At 38.7% G+C, this 17,396-nt stretch overlaps 1 protein-coding gene and 1 non-coding gene across 25 annotated transcripts in view; both read right to left on the bottom strand.

Annotated features, from left to right (window-relative positions):
- The window catches only part of PUM1 (pumilio RNA binding family member 1), a 129,690-nt gene that overhangs the window by 24,438 nt on the left and 87,856 nt on the right, over nucleotides 1–17,396 (bottom strand). For 19 of the 24 annotated variants that reach the window (XM_089897310.1, XM_089897342.1, XM_089897324.1 and 16 more), the window contains 4 exons: nucleotides 12,226–12,364; nucleotides 10,805–10,948; nucleotides 9,679–9,975; nucleotides 8,368–8,604 (listed from right to left, as the gene is read on the bottom strand). In XM_089897310.1, the coding sequence (XP_089753436.1) occupies nucleotides 8,368–8,604; nucleotides 9,679–9,975; nucleotides 10,805–10,948; nucleotides 12,226–12,364 (817 nt within the window). The remainder of the gene's footprint in view (nucleotides 1–8,367; nucleotides 8,605–9,678; nucleotides 9,976–10,804; nucleotides 10,949–12,225; nucleotides 12,365–17,396) is intronic. The other 5 variants (XM_089897344.1, XM_089897349.1, XM_089897339.1 and 2 more) reach the window with 4 other exon arrangements.
- LOC115801849 (small nucleolar RNA SNORD103/SNORD85) lies at nucleotides 12,033–12,109 on the bottom strand. The gene has a single exon (XR_004022212.1). It is a non-coding gene; the product is annotated as a small nucleolar RNA SNORD103/SNORD85 (small nucleolar RNA).

Raw genomic sequence — 17,396 nt, 5'->3', positions numbered from 1 at the left:
ATGACCCTGAAATACACAACTCCAGCCTACTCAAACTATCCTGTTCCACTAAAGGGAGGAGGAAAAAAACTAAGAAACACTTGTGAAGTTGACAGTCCAGAGGCACAGGCTCACTAAAAGACTGAGACCTAATCATAGGTCTATAGAACATTTTCCCTCCCTCCACACCTCACCACCACATTACTAAAAACCTATGTACAGCAGTTCCTTTCACTCGATGTACCAGGCATGGCTACCAAAGATAAACTGCAAGGCATATCAAAAGGCAAAAAATAAAATTTGAAGAGTAAGAGCACACATCAGGAACATACATGGCAGGGATGTTGAAATTATCAGACTGGGAATTTAAAACAATTATGATTAATATGCTAAGGGCTCTAAAGGATAAAGTAGACAGCATGCAAGAATAGACAGGCAATGTAAGCAGAGAGATGGAAATCCTAAGAAAGAACCAAAAAGAAATATTAGAGACAAAAAACACTATAACCAAAATGAAGAATGCCTCTGACGGGCTTATTAACAAACTGGACACAGATGAAGAAAGAATCTCTGAGCTAGAGGATCTATCAATAGATTCCTCAAAAACCAAAAAGGAAAGAGAACAAAGACTGGGGAAAAACAAAATCCAAGGACTGTGGGGCAACTACTACAAAGGTGTAACATACACATAACTGGAATACCAGAAGGGGAAGGAGGAGAGAAAGGAACAGAGGGAATATCTGAAACAATAATGACTAAGGATTTCTCTAATGCCAGACACCAAACAGCAGATCCAGGAAGTGCAGGGAACACCAAGCAAGATAAAGACCAAAAAAACTACTCCTCCAACTATCATTTTCAAATTATAGAAAATCAAAGATACAGAAAAAATACTGAAAGAAGCCACAGGGGGGAAAACACCCCACCTACAAAGGAGCAAAGGTAAGAATTACATCCAACTTCTCCTCAAAAAGTATGCAAGCAAGAAGAGAAGACTGTAAGTTTTGAGAGGAAAAAACCCACCAACCTAGAATTTTGTACCCTGCAAAATTATCCTTCACAAGTGAAGGAAAAATAAAGACTTTCTCAGGCAAACAAAAATTGATGAAATTTGTTGCCAGTAGATGTGACTTGCAAGAAATGTCAAAAGAAGTTCTTCAGAGAGACATATAAATAATACAGGCCAGAAACTGATCTATATAATGAAAGGAAGAGCATCAAAAAAGGAATAAGTAAAATAAAAACTTTTATTTACCTTATTCTTCATTGATCTGACAACAGTTTGTTCAAATAATAGCAACAATGCATTCAATTATGTATGCTTATGTTTATATCATATACATATATATATGCTTTATATAGCTGAAATGAATGACAGCAATGACACAAAGGATGGGAGGAAAAGGTTAAGATTATTTTGTTATTTTAAGGTCCTCACACTACATGTGAAGTCATATAGTCTTATTTGAAAGTGGACCTGGATTAATCGTAAATGTATAATGATCCTAGGGCAACACTGAAAAAAAAAAAGTAGTAGTATAACTGATAGGTTAAGAAAGGAAATAAAATGGAATCATATAAAATGCTCAATTAAACCACAAAAGGCAGAAAAAGAGCGGAAGACAGAAAAAAAATAGAAGACAACAGATATGGTAAATATTAACCCAACTGTATCAATAATCACTTTGAATGTCAATGGTCTAAATGAACCAATTAAAGAGATTGTCAGAGTGGATCAAAAAATGTAGTCCAGGGGCTTCCCTGGTGGCGCAGTGGTTAAGAATCCACCTGCCAATGCAGGGGACGTGGGTTCGAGCCCTGGTCTGGGAAGATCCCACATGCCGCATAGCAACTAAGCCTGTGAGCCACAACTACTGAGCCCTTGTGTCACAACTACTGAAGCCCGTGTGCCTAGAGCCTGTGCTCCGTAACAAGAGAAGCCACCGCAATGAGAAGCCCACACACAAGGAAGAGTAGCCCCCACTCGCCACAACTATAGAAAGCCCGTGAACAGCAACTAACACCCAACGCAGCCAAAAATAAATAAATTTATTTTTAAAAATGTAATCCAACTATATGCTGTCTACAAGAAACTCACTTTAAAAATAAAGACACATACAGATTAACAGTAAATGGACGGACAAAAGTATACCACGCTTAAATTAAGATGTGCTTCAGTTACTTTATACAAAAGGTTTTCTAGTATTTCTAGCCATCTAGTATTCCATCCTTTTCCTATGTGGAATGTTTTCATTCATCTTGTTTTGCTTTCTGTACTCAGAGATTTAGCAGATGCCTAATGGACAAAATCCTGCCTTCTTTGCCTTTTAAAGAAAAATTCCAAAGGTGCCCAACATCTGGCTCTGTATTTATTACAGGCGGAGGCAATGTTGCTCACCAAAATGTTTATAAAAAGTTCTCCCCAATCCACTCCCTAATATCACAGCCAGGTAGCCCTAAATGAAAATAAGCCTAAGAGTAACTGTCTTTAGTGCGTAATACTAAATCCTAACTAAGTTGATTTTCACATGGTTTGTTTTACAGATGACAAGTCACCTTCAGAGAACCAGGTGTCACAAAACACTACATTTCCATTTAGAACAGAGAAGTGCCTAAAGGGGCACACATGACTAGTAAAACAACCGGAAATTAATACAGGTTACTGAACAATAAATTAGAAACAGCTACTGCAGTTCAGGCAGGGACAGAGAAAACCATTTTGTTTGATCTTTGCTTTTCTTAAAGGACTAAGGGCACATACAACCTTGAATTTAAAGGACAGGAAGAATTTATTTTAAGAAGATAGGAATTCTACCATGATGATAAAACTAAATGCTTGCAAGCAACAAACAATCCAAAACAAAACTAGAATTCCATTCAAGAAAAATAAAATATACACTAACTAGTTTAACAAAAGACATTTAAGACCTACACACTAAAAATTTCAAAACTTTGCTGGGGAAAATGGTGCATGCAAAAAGATGAACCATCACCTCATGCAATACACAAAATTAATTCAAAATAGATCAAAGACTTTAAGAGCTAAAACAATAAAATTTTTAGAACAAAACATAGGAGAAAATCTTTAAGACCTTGAGTTGGGCAAAGATTTCTATACCAGAAAGCATGATAAGCTGGACCTCATCAAAATTAAAACTACTGCACTTCAAAAACAACCATTTAAAAATAAAGGCCTTCCCTGGTGGCGCAGTGGTTGAGAGTCCGCCTGCCGATGCAGGGGACACAGGTTCATGCCCCGGTCCGGGAAGATCCCACATGCCGCGGAGCGGCTGGGCCCATGAGCCATGGCCGCTGAGCCTGCGCGTCTAGAGCCTGTGCTCCGCAACGGAAGAAGCCACAGCAGTGAGAGGCCCGCATACCACAAAATAAATAAATAAATAAATAATAAAAATAAATAATAAAAATAAATAAATAAAAACAAAAAGATGGGACTTCCCTGGCAGTCCAGTGGTTAAGACTCCACACTGTCACTGCAGGGGATGCAGGTTCGATCCCTGGTTAGGGAAATAAGATCCCGCAGGCCACGCACAGCGGCCAAAAAAAAACCAAACGAAAACAAACAAACAGAAAACCAAACCAAACAAAAGGGTAGCATAAAAAGACAAGCAAAAGACCAGAAGAAAACAGGTATATGCAAAACACGTATCTGATAAAAGAGTCATATCCAGAATATATAAACAACTCTTACAACTCCATAATAATAATGACAAACAATGCACATCCAAAAATGGGCAAAAAATATGAGCAGACATTTCACCAAAGACAAACAAATGGTAATAAGCACATAAAAAGATGCTATAGTCATTAGGGAAATGCATATTAAAACCACAATGACATAACCATTTCATGCCTCCTAGAATCGCTACATTATATAAGAAAAATAAGAACAAATGTTGGCGAGGATGTAAAGAAATTGGAATCCCTTGTACATTACTGGTGGGAATGTAAATGATGCACCGAACTGGAAAACAGTTTGAGTTTCTCCAAAAGTTTAACATAAAACTTACATACAGTTCAGCAATTCTACTCCTAGAGAAATGAAAACCTGTGTCCACAGAAAAACTTGCATGCAAATGTTCACAGCAGCATTATTTCTAATAGCCAAAAACTGTAACCAACAAACATCCTTCAACTGTGAGTAGTTAGACAAAACGTGGTATATATCCATAAAATGGAAGACAATTCAGCAATAAAACGGAACAAACTGCTGACACATACTACATCATGGATGAAACCTCAAAAACATTTGAAGATAAAGAAGGCAAACAAAAGAGGTCACATACTATATGGCTGCATTTATATGAAATGTCCAAAAAAGGCAAATTTCAAAGCACAAAGTAGGGAATTCCCTGGCAGTCCAGTGGTTAGAACTCCACGATGCCACTGCAGGGGGCACAGGTTCGATCCCGGGATGGGGAACTGCAAGCGCATGCAAGCATGCCTGCTCCCCTCTCAAAAAAAAAAAAAAAAAAAACAGAAAATAGATCAGTGGTTGACTGGGACTAAGGGTGTGAATGGGGATTAACTGTAAATGGTCAAGAGGAATATTACAGAGGGGATAAAAATATTACCAAACTGACTTATGCTAATGGTTGCACAATACAGAAAGTTACTAAAAATCATTGAATTGTACACTTGAAATGGGTGAATTTCATGATATGTAAGATACAACTCAATAAAGTTGTTTTTTCAAAACAGAATTTTGGGGCTTCCCTGGTGGCGCAGTGGTTGAGAGTCCGCCTGCCGATGCAGGGGACACGGGTTCGTGCCCTGGTCCGGGAGGATCCCGCATGCCGCGGAGCGGCTGGGCCCGTGAGCCATGGCCTCTGAGCCTGCGCTCCACAACGGGAGAGGCCACAACAGTGAGAGGCCCACGTACTGCAAAAAAAAAAAAAAAAGATACATATATAAAAAAAAAAAAAACAGAAGTTTGGGGACTTCCCTGGTGGTGCAGTGGTTAAGGATCTGCCTGCCAATGCAGGGGACACGGGTTCGAGCCCTGGTCTGGGAAGATCCCTCATACCGTGGAGCAAATAAGCCCATGTGCCACAACTACTGAGCCTGCTCTCTAGAGCCCACGAGCCACAACGAGAAGCCCGCGCACCACAACGAAGAGTAGTCCCCGCTCGCTGCAACTAGAGAAAGGCCGTGTACAGCAACAAAGACCCAACACAGCCAAAAATAAATTAATTAATTTTAAAAAAGTAATAGAAGTTTGATCTTTAAACAAGTAATGAAAAAAGCACTGAAGAGTCTATAGTAGGAACTCAACAAGTGATTGTTGAATAAATAATGAGAAAAATAACTATGCAGGCACTGATGTTTTTTACAGTGCCCTAACACGTGTCTGTCTACTGGGAGGAAGTGTGAAAACGGTATCATGGAGAAAAGATCCACACTGGGATAACAGAGATATAGGCTGGAGTGTGCACTCAAACACTTACTAGCTATGGGGTATCATGAAAGTCATTAAACCATGCTGAGTTTAAGTTTCCCTGTGTAGAGCAGAGTTACTTGAGTATTTAACATAACGAATGAACACAATGAATGAATGCTTACTTAGTATGGTTGTTAGTGATCCAAGAACTGATAGCCGGTGGCAGCAGTGTAGTATCAATAGTAGAAGCTATAATAGGAATGGCCCAATATATATTTGGTAAAGAAATGTTACATTTCCTTGGTGACAAATGGTAAATAGACTTATTGAGGTGATCACTTTGTAATAGTTAAGAATAAAGCATACACGAACCCTTTTCTCAAGGAAACAGGGTGAGCTGAGGCAAAGCACTACCAATCAAGACACAAAGTTTCTCAGGAATGGCAAGTATGATTAACGTGGTACATGCATCAACGGAAGTCCAATGGAAATACATACATCTCAAGTGCTTAAACAAAGTAAAAAAAATTTTAAGGGAAGGTATATTAAAAATAAAACCAGGCAGACAGCAAGAGTCATTAAAATAAGAAATAACTCGCACCAATAGTTAGTTCCTTCTCCACAGGGGAAACGTAAATCAAGGAGAAGGAGGTATTTTATTAAATTGTTGATATATTGGAAAGAGGAAAGGCACCATGCATGCAAGTAATGTTTCCAGCTCCATTTTCAAACACCAAGAGCCATAGCATTTGGTTCAGAGGTTGATACAGTCCACAGGACAAATCTGGCCTGCCACCTATTTTTGTAAATAAAGTTTTATTGAAAGATAGCTGCACATTCCTTTACATTTTGCCTGTGGCTGCTTTCACACTTCTACAGCAGAGCTGAACACTGACTACATAGACCATCTGACCTGTAAGCCTAAAATATCTACTATCTGGCTCTTTACAAAAAACTTTTTGCAGATTTAATTTGTTTACTACTCAGTATATGTTAACACAGTTCAAATGTTTAAACCAAGGAATTAAAGGGTACGATTTCTGGATCTGATAATGCACTGGTTTAAAAGCTATCCTGGGCACATTATGTGACATGATATACACTGACATTGCATGCTTTGGAGTCAAAAAGGTTTTGACTCTAAATCCGTTCAGATATGAGAAGACCTAGCAAGATATTTAACTCAGTTTCCTCACTTCTATATCATAGACATAATACCATATCTTCCAGAGTGATACGTACAGCACCCAAAACCGTTAACAGTAGCCACTAATAGCTATTCCATAAATGTTAGTACCTTCCATCTACATACTAGACTGGGACTTTCATCTCCCCCTTATAAGTCTGCATTAACCCTCATTCTTTAAAGCCAGGCATCATGTCACAAGGAAACACTGTTGTGCAATATACCCTATTCCTTATCTATCCAATATGGACTTACCAATCTGTAACGTCCCTACAACTTTTCTTAAGTAATGTCCATATACAACATGAGACAGTGAGCTTTACAACTACAGTTCCCATCATGTGAAATCTCAGGATACACACATACACTCTCTCTCTCACATTTCTATGTACATACATACATACATAGTTCTGCCTTAAAACTCATCTCTCAAACTCAGAGACAGCACTCTTAGTTCTAGAATAATAACTATATTATCCTGTCCCCTTCAAGACTTTTTTTGATTTTTATAATCATTTCCCAGTCTTTGTCTTTCCAAATAGAAGTACACTATTCATTTTCAGTCAGTCCTCATTTCTGAGTCCAGAAAGCCACTTTTAATCTTGCCAGTTAAAAACAAAAAAAGGTCCATGTAAACTATGGACTTTGGACGATAATGATGTATCAATGTAGGTTCATCAATTGTAACCAAGGTACCACTCTAGTGGGGGATGTTGATAATGGGAGAAGCTATGCATGTGTGGGTCAGAGGGTGTAAGGGAAATCTCTATACTCTCCTCTCAATTTTGCTATGAGCCTAAAACTGCTCTAAAAAATAAAATTTTAATTTAAAAATAATAATAATAAATAGAAGATTTTAAAAATCAGAGTCTTCCAGCAAAGTGGCCATACATGGTATTTCCCAGGACAGTACTGATTCAGGCCTGTCATCACAGAGTAATTATTAACGGCAACCCCATTAACTCTCAAAAGCATCCTGGGTTGCATGATAAATTATATGGTCACTGTACTTCTATGCCTCCGCTTTCCCCATCTAAGAAATAAATCAGTACTTCAAAATCCAAACTCGATAAATAACTAGAGGAAGGGAGTGCGTACCATCTTCCATCTCTTGAAAGATTTAAACATTTGCCACCCAAATTGTTAATACAAGTTTCTTTTCATTCTTATAACTGTCTGCTTAGTATCCTCTTTTCCCTCCTCATTTTCCAGGATCTAAATGGTAACATTTTTTTAAACCCCACACATATAACAAGCTAAACATATAATTGGGAAATATACATCTATACTCATTAGCATATTATGTAGTTTAAGAATGTATATACAAATTTTTTTAAAGAATCTGACCAAATTTTTAAAACAAAATGCTTTATGTGAGAAAGTAAGATATTAAACATATACATGGGGGAGGGGAGGGGAGTCTGAAAAACAAGGCTAAGTATTAATTGTGGTGATATTTCAGTGGTGATACGAGGTTAATACACTCTTTGTCTCTATTTTCCAGCTTTACTTAAAATGAATCTGTACTGTGTTTATACTGAAAGATTCTCACATGTAGCCAAAGATGTTCATACTAAAGCTGAAGTGAATATACAGGGGAGGCGCCCAAACTTGAATAAATCCCAAACTGCTGTGCTACCTAGGTACAGCCTAAATAACATGAGGTGCCTTCAGGAAGGCACAGAACACCCAGGACACGTCTCAGGATAAAGGGATTGTCCTTTGCTTATGCAAAGTACTTCTAATGTCATCAGTGGCAAGAGATTTCTAGAGTTCAAGGTGGTGTTAGAGTAATGGTTCTTACCCAGGTTTAAGCTTGAAGAGGATCCATGTGAAGAGAGGGAAGGAGGTGGTGTCTGTGAATGTCCTGGTCCCTGACTAGGGAGAGGCATGCCCACGGGTCCAGGAGAGGAGGAAAAGCTAAGGCCGTTATAAAAACTGTGTCCAATGGGGGTCAAGCTGCTCGATGTCCTCTTATAAAGGTCACTGCTGCCAGTCAGGGAGTCACGGCGGGAGCCACTGCCAGTGTTGGAGTTTGCAACTAAAATGGAATTAAAACAATGCAGATAAGAACAGGCCTGTTCTTCGAAGAACAAGCCCAGTGACCTGTTCCTAATACTTTGATCCAGACTCCTTACCACCGCAAATTTGTCAGCAGAGACAGCCTAACTGTTTATGTGGCAGTTCTAGGGGCAGGTAAAGTAATAAAGAGGACATGGCTCAGGTTAACATGAAACTCTTTTTCAAACCATCACACGTATGCTAAATTTTCCTTCCTTTTGTGTCTCATATTATGGGGGTGAGGGTGGGTTAAAATCCTCTGATGGCCACATAAGTTATGGGAAAGGTGAAAGAAAATGGGCTAGAAAGAATGCCTTTCATCAACCCAAAGGTTCTAGTAGAAAAATGGAGTAGAAAAAAGATTTGTGAATGGGGTACTGCCCCACTACCCAAGACTTACATATGAAAGCCTGGTTTCTCAAAGGGCTCAATCAAGAGTTATTGCTAGCCCCCAGCTCCAACTTAAGACACTTTCTCTCAAATAAACCCTTCTGTTTTGAGATCACATTGTTTTACAAACACTGCAATTATCCCATTGTTTACCTTACTACTCTCCTGCTTTTTTCTCCCATCAAAACATTTAAAATATCTCAGTTTAATTCCTTCCTCCCACTTTTCCATAATATCCACCTTAATTCTTCTCAAGAGACTGGAGAAAACTCATGACTCTTTAAGGCCTGCAGATTGTGGAGTACACTACCCTATGATCTTTGGTAAGTCCTCCTCCCTTGGTTCTTAACATCCACATTTGTATAATTCCCTCCACATTCTTCCAATGCCTGCAAAAATCCTCAAGGATTTTCTAATCCTTGAAACAAACGGACTTTGAGAGTATAAATAAGTAGCAACGTGAGTGTAAACCTGAAGTAGGCCCCAAATGTGTAACTTGAATAGTCCATTATCTCAAACACATGTGGAACAGCTGGGTTCCCACGGGGCTCGGTCCAGATCTGCCTGTGGTATCTGTCCAGGGTTCCATGCATTGTCAGTGTTCCATAAAGATTGTAAAAATAATTAAAATTCAGTTTCAACAGCACATCAGTCTGATTTCTACCTGCTGTTCCAAACCCTCCAAGGGCTGATCCCAGAGTGGCGCCGAGAGAACTGCTACTTCCAAATCCCAAGGATGTGTTGGCAGGCTGGGCAGAGCCCTGGGAGAAGAGGGAGCTGCTCTGTGAATTGCTGCTCAGAGAGTTGTTGCCATAGAAAGAGCTGGATGCCAGGTTGTTACTGGGCTGCTGCTGGGGCTGGGGCTGAGGCTGCTGAGTTCCTAAAGGGCGAAATGGTCCATTTGTTGTTCCAGCAAGACCACCGGCTGCTCCATTTGCTGAAGCTGCAGCCGCTGCAACAGCTATGTAGAAGAAAGCAAACCATTTGGCTATGAAAGAGATTGGCCACATTTCCAAACTACATTGTTATCCTTTTGAAAACCTTTTAATGTTGCCATATTTTTTCAAAGCAGACACAAACCTTGTAAAGAACTATACAAATCTGTCTTTGATCCCTTCATCTGAAGCTTCTATTTTCTATTTCTACTTTCAATTCAAAGTCAAAATACCATTGAAGCCAAGTTCACTGTATTGACAGCTCTAAAGAAGCTATAGTTTAAAATAGAAATGGATATCAAAAAGTACTCATTTCAAATACAACTACTTCCTAAAATCTCAAGTTCTACAAATATCTACATTAAGGACATTTTTTTCCAGAACCAAATACTGAAGTCCCTCAAATTCCTAGGACACTTGAGCATGTTGCTCTCCCCTAGATGTCCCCACTGTTGCTCCCAAATTTATAATATATATGACTTAAAATAAAAACCTATTGCCCCACCCCCTCAAGCAAAAAACAAAAACAAAACAAATACCACATCATCTTAAAATAACGATATGAATTTCACGATATGAAGTGAAATTAGCCTTGGACTTCTGCCAACAGTGCCATTTTGTATGAGTAATCCAACTTCCTATGCTCACAGTAGAGCAGGTCCTTGCTGCTAACCAGCTGGTACATGCTGTCAACAGAATCAGAATCTGATCACTTGCTGCTTCTGATTCTCTCTTTGAAAAATTACAGGGTAGAATTCCTACACTGAGAATGTCAAAGTATATTTCAACACAGTTTAAGAATATCATCCATTGCCCCTTTCAGATCTGAGTGAGTCTACTAAGACGTAAGCTCACCTGCTTGTGCGGCTGAGGAGCTAATGATGACTGGGGCAGGAGCTACAAGTCGAACAGGAGCTCCAAGGCCGTTTCTCGCTCCTGCATTCACCACAAGGGCACCAGTTTGGTCATAGTAAGCAGCAGGAGCCAAGACTGGATAACCTGAGAATATTAAGTTAAGTACACATGAAACAGATAAGTACATATGAATCTAACAAATGTCTCCCGGGCACCAGCATATCTTATTGATAGACAGTTACAAACTCAGCATTGGGATCCTGGCTTCGCCACTTAAGGTAGCTGTACAACCCTGAATCTCTGGGTATCCTCATGAGGATAATAATAATAACAGCCTCACAAAGTTCTTGTTAAGATTAAAAGATGAGTGTGAAAGATGTAACATGCTACCTGGCACAATAAGGGGTAGTGTTATTTATTATCCACCAAGTGTTAGGGAATTCAGTGGGATAGGGGATACCTGTGCTCTTCAAAGTGCTAACCACAGTTATCACCAGCAACCATACACTGACAATTTTTTTTATGTTTTCTTGACTACACAAGTTAACAGTAGGTACAAATGATTCCAACAATCAAAGAACTTTCATACCACATAATCTAAGCACAAATATCCTACAAGTTAGCAGGGAAAACCTAGACAGGCTTCAATTAACAGGGTCTTTCAATATTCTATGAGATGGAATCTTCAAATCCTATTGAGCCGTAAGAGAAATTACAGGTGACTTCATAATAAAACATAAATGCTTAGTAATTAACAACATGCATGATGCAAGCTCAAGTTACTCAGTGAATTCATAAATAGATCAGTTGATTTAGGGATGTGCCATGGTAAGAACCCATAAACTTATACTGAGGTCTCAGAAGGACCTGTTTCAAAGGAATAACCTCAGACTACATGCAATCCATGCAAAGAATAAGACCAGGAGACAGTGAGCTAAGAATAACCTATATTCAGGATATATATCAATCACAGATAGACAGCTGCAAAGCACCTCTACTGTTGGTTCGAGAGAAATCCTAAAAACGTAAGGAGGACACTATCAAGGAATACTAGGAATGTCTTCCTAATAATACTATTCAAAGACATCAGCCTTGGAGTGATGCTGATGCAGTCTGGCCACTCTTTCCACTCTTAACACTGAGGGAGAAAACAGATCATCACCAAAGGAAAATAGCATACTCCAAGCTATGTGTGGAGGTTCACATATCTCCAACATTTAAGACTGAGACTGGCTCAGAACACTAGGTGCTCTCATCAACGAACTATGGTCTAAGTGAGGGCAAGTGTATGTCATCCTCGCCAGTTGCCAAATGATGACAAGCCTAAGCAAGCCAAAAGTACTGCCCATTCTCTTCTGAATCTTCCCCAATAAGCAGACCTTTTCACCCTCAAATGATGAGGAACAACGATGCAGCCTCACCTGGCATGCCTGCAGCCAGTCCTTGTCCAAAAGCAAGGGCAGAATTCACTGCTGCAGCTGCCACTAGTGGATCTGCTTGCTGTCCCTGCTGGTTCTGATTTGGGGTCAAAGGACGCTGGCTGGCTCCTCCACGGAGAACCTGGGAGACAAAAATAAATCAACTACTTTCTTTTCATTGGAAACATCTAAGACCCACCACATGCTTAAGTTGGATCAACTTTAAAACTGATGGTTGTTAACCATTTTTCTGATAATGGTTTTATGTGGCATGGCTGTTAGGATAAAAAAAATCCATTAACAGCATTTCATATAGTGAAATTTCATTCTACCATTCTTAGTTTAAACATATTACCTTTATAAGAAGCCAAGAGCATACAAAAGTGATCATTCATTCATTAATCAAATACTTAATGCCTAACATCTGGCAGGTAATGGGGATACAGCAATGAACAAGACACACAAAGCTCCTGCCCAACTGGAGCTTTTATTCCAGCAAATGAGAGCTACACAGTAACTCTACAATAATTAAAAAGTGGGTGAGGGCCTCCCTGGTGGCGCAGTGGTTGAGAGTCCGCCTGCCGATGCAGGGGACGCGGGTTCGTGCCCCGGTCCGGGAGGATCCCACATGCCGCGGAGCAGCTGGGCCCGTGAGCCATGGCCGCTGGGCCTGCGCGTCTGGAGCCTGTGCTCCGCAGTGGGAGAGGCCACAACAGTGAGAGGCCCGCATAACCACAAAAAAAAAAAAAAAGTGGGTGAAAAAAGGGTATGGTGGAGTGGAGGAGGGGTTTAGATATGATAAACAAGGGTAATTTATCCACATCATTAAGTTATAATATCTGTATCAAAACACACACACACAGACACACACACACACACGCTAAACTTTCTTTATGGAATGTGAGAACATTTTCTCTACCCTATAACACTGTTCCCATTTATCAGGGCCCAAATGGCCCCAAATGAAATCAACAGGTTTGATTTAGGAGGCTTCTGACTTGATCATTTCTATTCTTCCTCTCATAAATACCACAAACGCACAGTAATCTACATGGATATGAGTATTAGTCAAGAACAATGACATTTCAGCACAGAATACTAGTTCTGTCACTGTGATAAAGGATCTACTTTTCTTTTTATTAATGAAACATAGGTAGTAAGATGTTGATAATCATTTTTATTCTGAATGCTCTGAAGAATCTATTCCAAAAGATCTATCTATGCCAGTAAGTAAAAATGCAAAACCCAATACCAAGGCTAAAATTACCAACGTTTATGCATTTTGCAATATTTCAAAGGCAAAGTTCTTATCAGATCATTTTCAATATCACTCTGCTACTTATAAAAGTTACACATGTAATCAAGAACCCGTGCACAGATTTTTCTTGGTACCATTGGGTAAAAAATGTAAAAGAGAAACACCACAATCAAATATTTATTAAATGACTATTTTAAATGACCAACACTGTCCATATTGGCAAGAAGAGATGTGTAGACACTTAATTTACCCAAACTTTATTATTTCTTTATCTGTAAGAATAGTGAGAGTAACAGCTGATCATGCAGATTTGTAGGAAATATTAGAATTAATGCCTGCAAGGCATAATGCCTAGTACCCAGGAGATAATCAATAACCAATAGTTAATTCCTATCAAAATATTAGGCAATTCATTTCTGTTTGTGAACCAAAGAATCTAATGGACTTGACAACAGAAGGAGTGCTTCAATCTGTATAGGTAGAAGACTCAAGGGAGGCTGCACAGGTGAGATTTGTAGAAAATGCCTAGCCAATAATCCAGAACAGCTCTCACTCTAGAAGTAAACAGCAGGTACAGAGATATGGCAAATACTAATAGTTCAAGAACTTAAAAAAAAGAAAATCAATGAAAACATCCTTTTCACAGGGCAGAATGAATTAGGCTTATGTTTGGTTAGGAGTCGTGTGAAACATCAGAGGACAGGGAAATGGACAAGGTGCCTGAAGAAAGGGGTAGTCCAGACTACTGAGTCCTATTTTACAATCAGGAGAGCAATGTGTTTCCTTTTTGTCAACTCTCTAGAAATCTAAGTGGTTCCCTTAACAATAAATCAAAGTTCTTAAGTCAGCTGCCAATATTCATATTTTAATTTCATAAATAAATGTCAAGCCTGAATTTTATGGAAACAAATATGTAAAATTCCACAAGTAAAATTTTATATACTATAAAATCAACAAAAACGACTGAATATCTACTTGTAAAACACTATCCTAGGAGTTAGTTTACTACCTATCTTCATGATGCAAAAGGTGTTAAATTCAAATTTCTTTTCAAAGGTACTGATTTAAACACAGCATTTAAAATGTAATAAGCAAGTAGATGCTCAATGGAGATATTTTCATTAATAATCATTCATCCTTCTACAGTTCATCATGCTTGGTAGAATCATCATCTATACAGTCTTCCCTAATCTAGAAAGTTCACAAGCCATTCTAAACTTTTCTCTCTCAAAATGCAACATCAAACACCAAGCCACCACCTGTGCCTGGGTTCAACCTAATATCCAGGATTTTTTCTTTAACAAACGTTTTGAAATAGAGAACAACAGTTTTTTTTTTAATCAGGTGTCAAAGGAACCTTCAAAAAGAATGAAAAAGAAATCAGAAGGAAGGTCAAGTGGCCAGGATGTCACTGACTCTACAGAAAGTTTCAGCAATTACATTTGGAAGAGTCAGCATGCCTAGAAGAACATAACAAATGCTTTCTGATAAAACGTAAAGGCCAAAAGGCCGAAAGCAAAGTTTAAAAAGAACCTCTCATTTCAGTGACTATGACCAAAAAAGTTCACCAAGAATATCGTATTTTCCTGAAACACCTGACGCCAGAAACTGGCAAAAATATCACTGGAACTAAAATATGGCTACTTGTTAAAAGGTAATGTTAATAATAATAACTTTTTCATAGTAAGGTTTGTTATTGTGGATGACAGAAAACTCTGAAATAATGTACATGATTATCATGCCCATTTTATAGCTAAGGATATATTCAGAGAAATCATGCAACTTGCCCTAGTTGCAACCAGTTAGTGGTAGAACAAAGACCAGATCTCAGGCTTTCTATCACTATGGTCAGAAGACGTAACAAGTTGTGAACTTACAGACTTGGGTTCAAATCTTCTTCTTTTTTTAAATTTATTTTTGGCTGCACTGGGTCTTTGTTGCCTTTAGTTGCAGAGAGCGGGAGCTACTCTGTTGCGGGGCTCAGGCTTCTCATTGCGGTGGCTTGTGGAGCATGGGCTGTAGGCGCACGGGCCTCAGTAGTTGTGCCTCACAGGCTCTAGAGCGTGGGCTCAGTAGTTGTGGTGCACAGGCTTAGTTGCTCTGTGGCATGTGGGATCTTCCCGGACCAGGGCTCGAACCCATGTCCCCTGCATTGGCAGGCGGATTCTTAACCACTGCGCCACCAGGGAAGTCCCAGGTTCAAATCTTAGCACCTTAATAGGTGTGTGATCCTGGGCACACAAATTCCATTTCCTTAATCTTATGCTGGGAAGTCATATAATCTACTTATCAGAATAAAAGAAATTATATGTAGAGCACTTAGCTTTAAACAAAAAGCTTTCAATAAGAAGTACTTATTACTATTCTTCTTATTCACTCTATTAGAGCAAATTTTAAACAAAGCAATTACTTCAGTCTTCTAAATCCATGATTTGGCAGCCACTTAAACACAAAGATCATGACTTGATAAATACCAACTATCCACAGAGTAGCTAAGAAACTTATTAACAGGGATCACCCATTCTGTCAGCAAACTATCTGCTGAATTCCCTATGCATGTGGTACTAGAATTCTATCTACTGCAACGAAAATCGTGCATTAACTTACAAAAAAATATGACTATAAAAATACTGACCCAGAGGGGCTTCCCTGGTGGCGCAGTGGTTGAGAGTCTGCCTGCCGAGGCAGGGGACGCGGGTTCGTGCCCCGGTCCGGGAAGATCCCACATGCCGCGGAGCGGCTGGGCCCGTGAGCCATGGCCACTGAGCCTGCGCTCCGCGACGGGAGAGGCCTCAGTGGTGAGAGGCCCGCGTACCGCAAAAAATAAAAAAAATACTGACCCAGAATAAACTAGCTAGAATTTCAAGACCTGTGTTTTTCCTATAAACTTGTAAAATCTAAAAAATTAAACATACACTCTCTTACTAAAACTGATAAAAAGCAAAGGATTCTTGTTTGGATCATTATCATATGTACATATATGAGCTGGTGTTTTTCCTCAAAAGACAGCTTTAATTTGGAGATGCTTATCAAAAGCCTAAATGTTCACTTTATTTACTTGGGGAAAAAACTCCATTTCTAGGACTTTATTCCATGGAAATAATCATGTACTTATGCAAAGAATATTAATCTTATTTATAACACCAAAATATGGCTAAGTTATAGTTATAACTTAGTTATATAAATATAACATAAATAATAATGGACTGGTCAAAATAAATGAGATACTCTTTAATAGATTTAAAAACGTTAAATAACATGGAAGAGTATAACAACAAGATGCAAAGCCATGTGGACAGCATAATCCCAATTTTATACGGAATTAATTAAATAGTAAGGCTAGAATGACAGATACCCAACATTTACATTGCTTTTTTTCTGACAGGAGGATTTAGGGGATTTTTTTTCCTTCAAGTAATCCAATTCACCACAATTTTCAGCAATAAACAGGTGTTATTCTAGTAAGCAAGAGAAAATGGCCTATCTAATATAAAAAGACACATAGTATTGCAATTAACTATCCTTTCTCATCTTGCTTAAAAAGCTTACTCTAAGTTAAAAGAGATAAAATAGGTATAAGATTTATGTCCAATTCAACAGATGTTACTATGTATAAAATAAACAACAAGGATCTACTGAATAATACAGGGAACTATATTCAACATCTTATAATAACCTATAATGGAAAAGAATATGAGAAAGAATATATATACATACACACACACATACACATATGTATGTATATATGTAGGTATAAATGAATCACTTTGCTGTACACCTGAAACTAATACAACATTGTAAATCAACTTACTTCAATTTTTTTTTTAACTGATGCTATAAATAAGCAATCTGAAGAACTAGTATCTCCCCTTTGGTAGCAAACTACTTAAAGAGAGAGCCAGAAGTGATCAGAGAA

This window comes from Delphinapterus leucas, chromosome 1, assembly GCF_059928025.1.
Source record: "Delphinapterus leucas isolate spDelLeu-1000000601 "Yukka" chromosome 1, BTC_Dleu_Yukka2, whole genome shotgun sequence".
Taxonomy (NCBI): Eukaryota; Metazoa; Chordata; class Mammalia; order Artiodactyla; family Monodontidae; genus Delphinapterus; species Delphinapterus leucas.
Note: the sequence above shows the minus strand (reverse complement) of the source record. Positions and strands in the feature narration are given on the sequence as shown.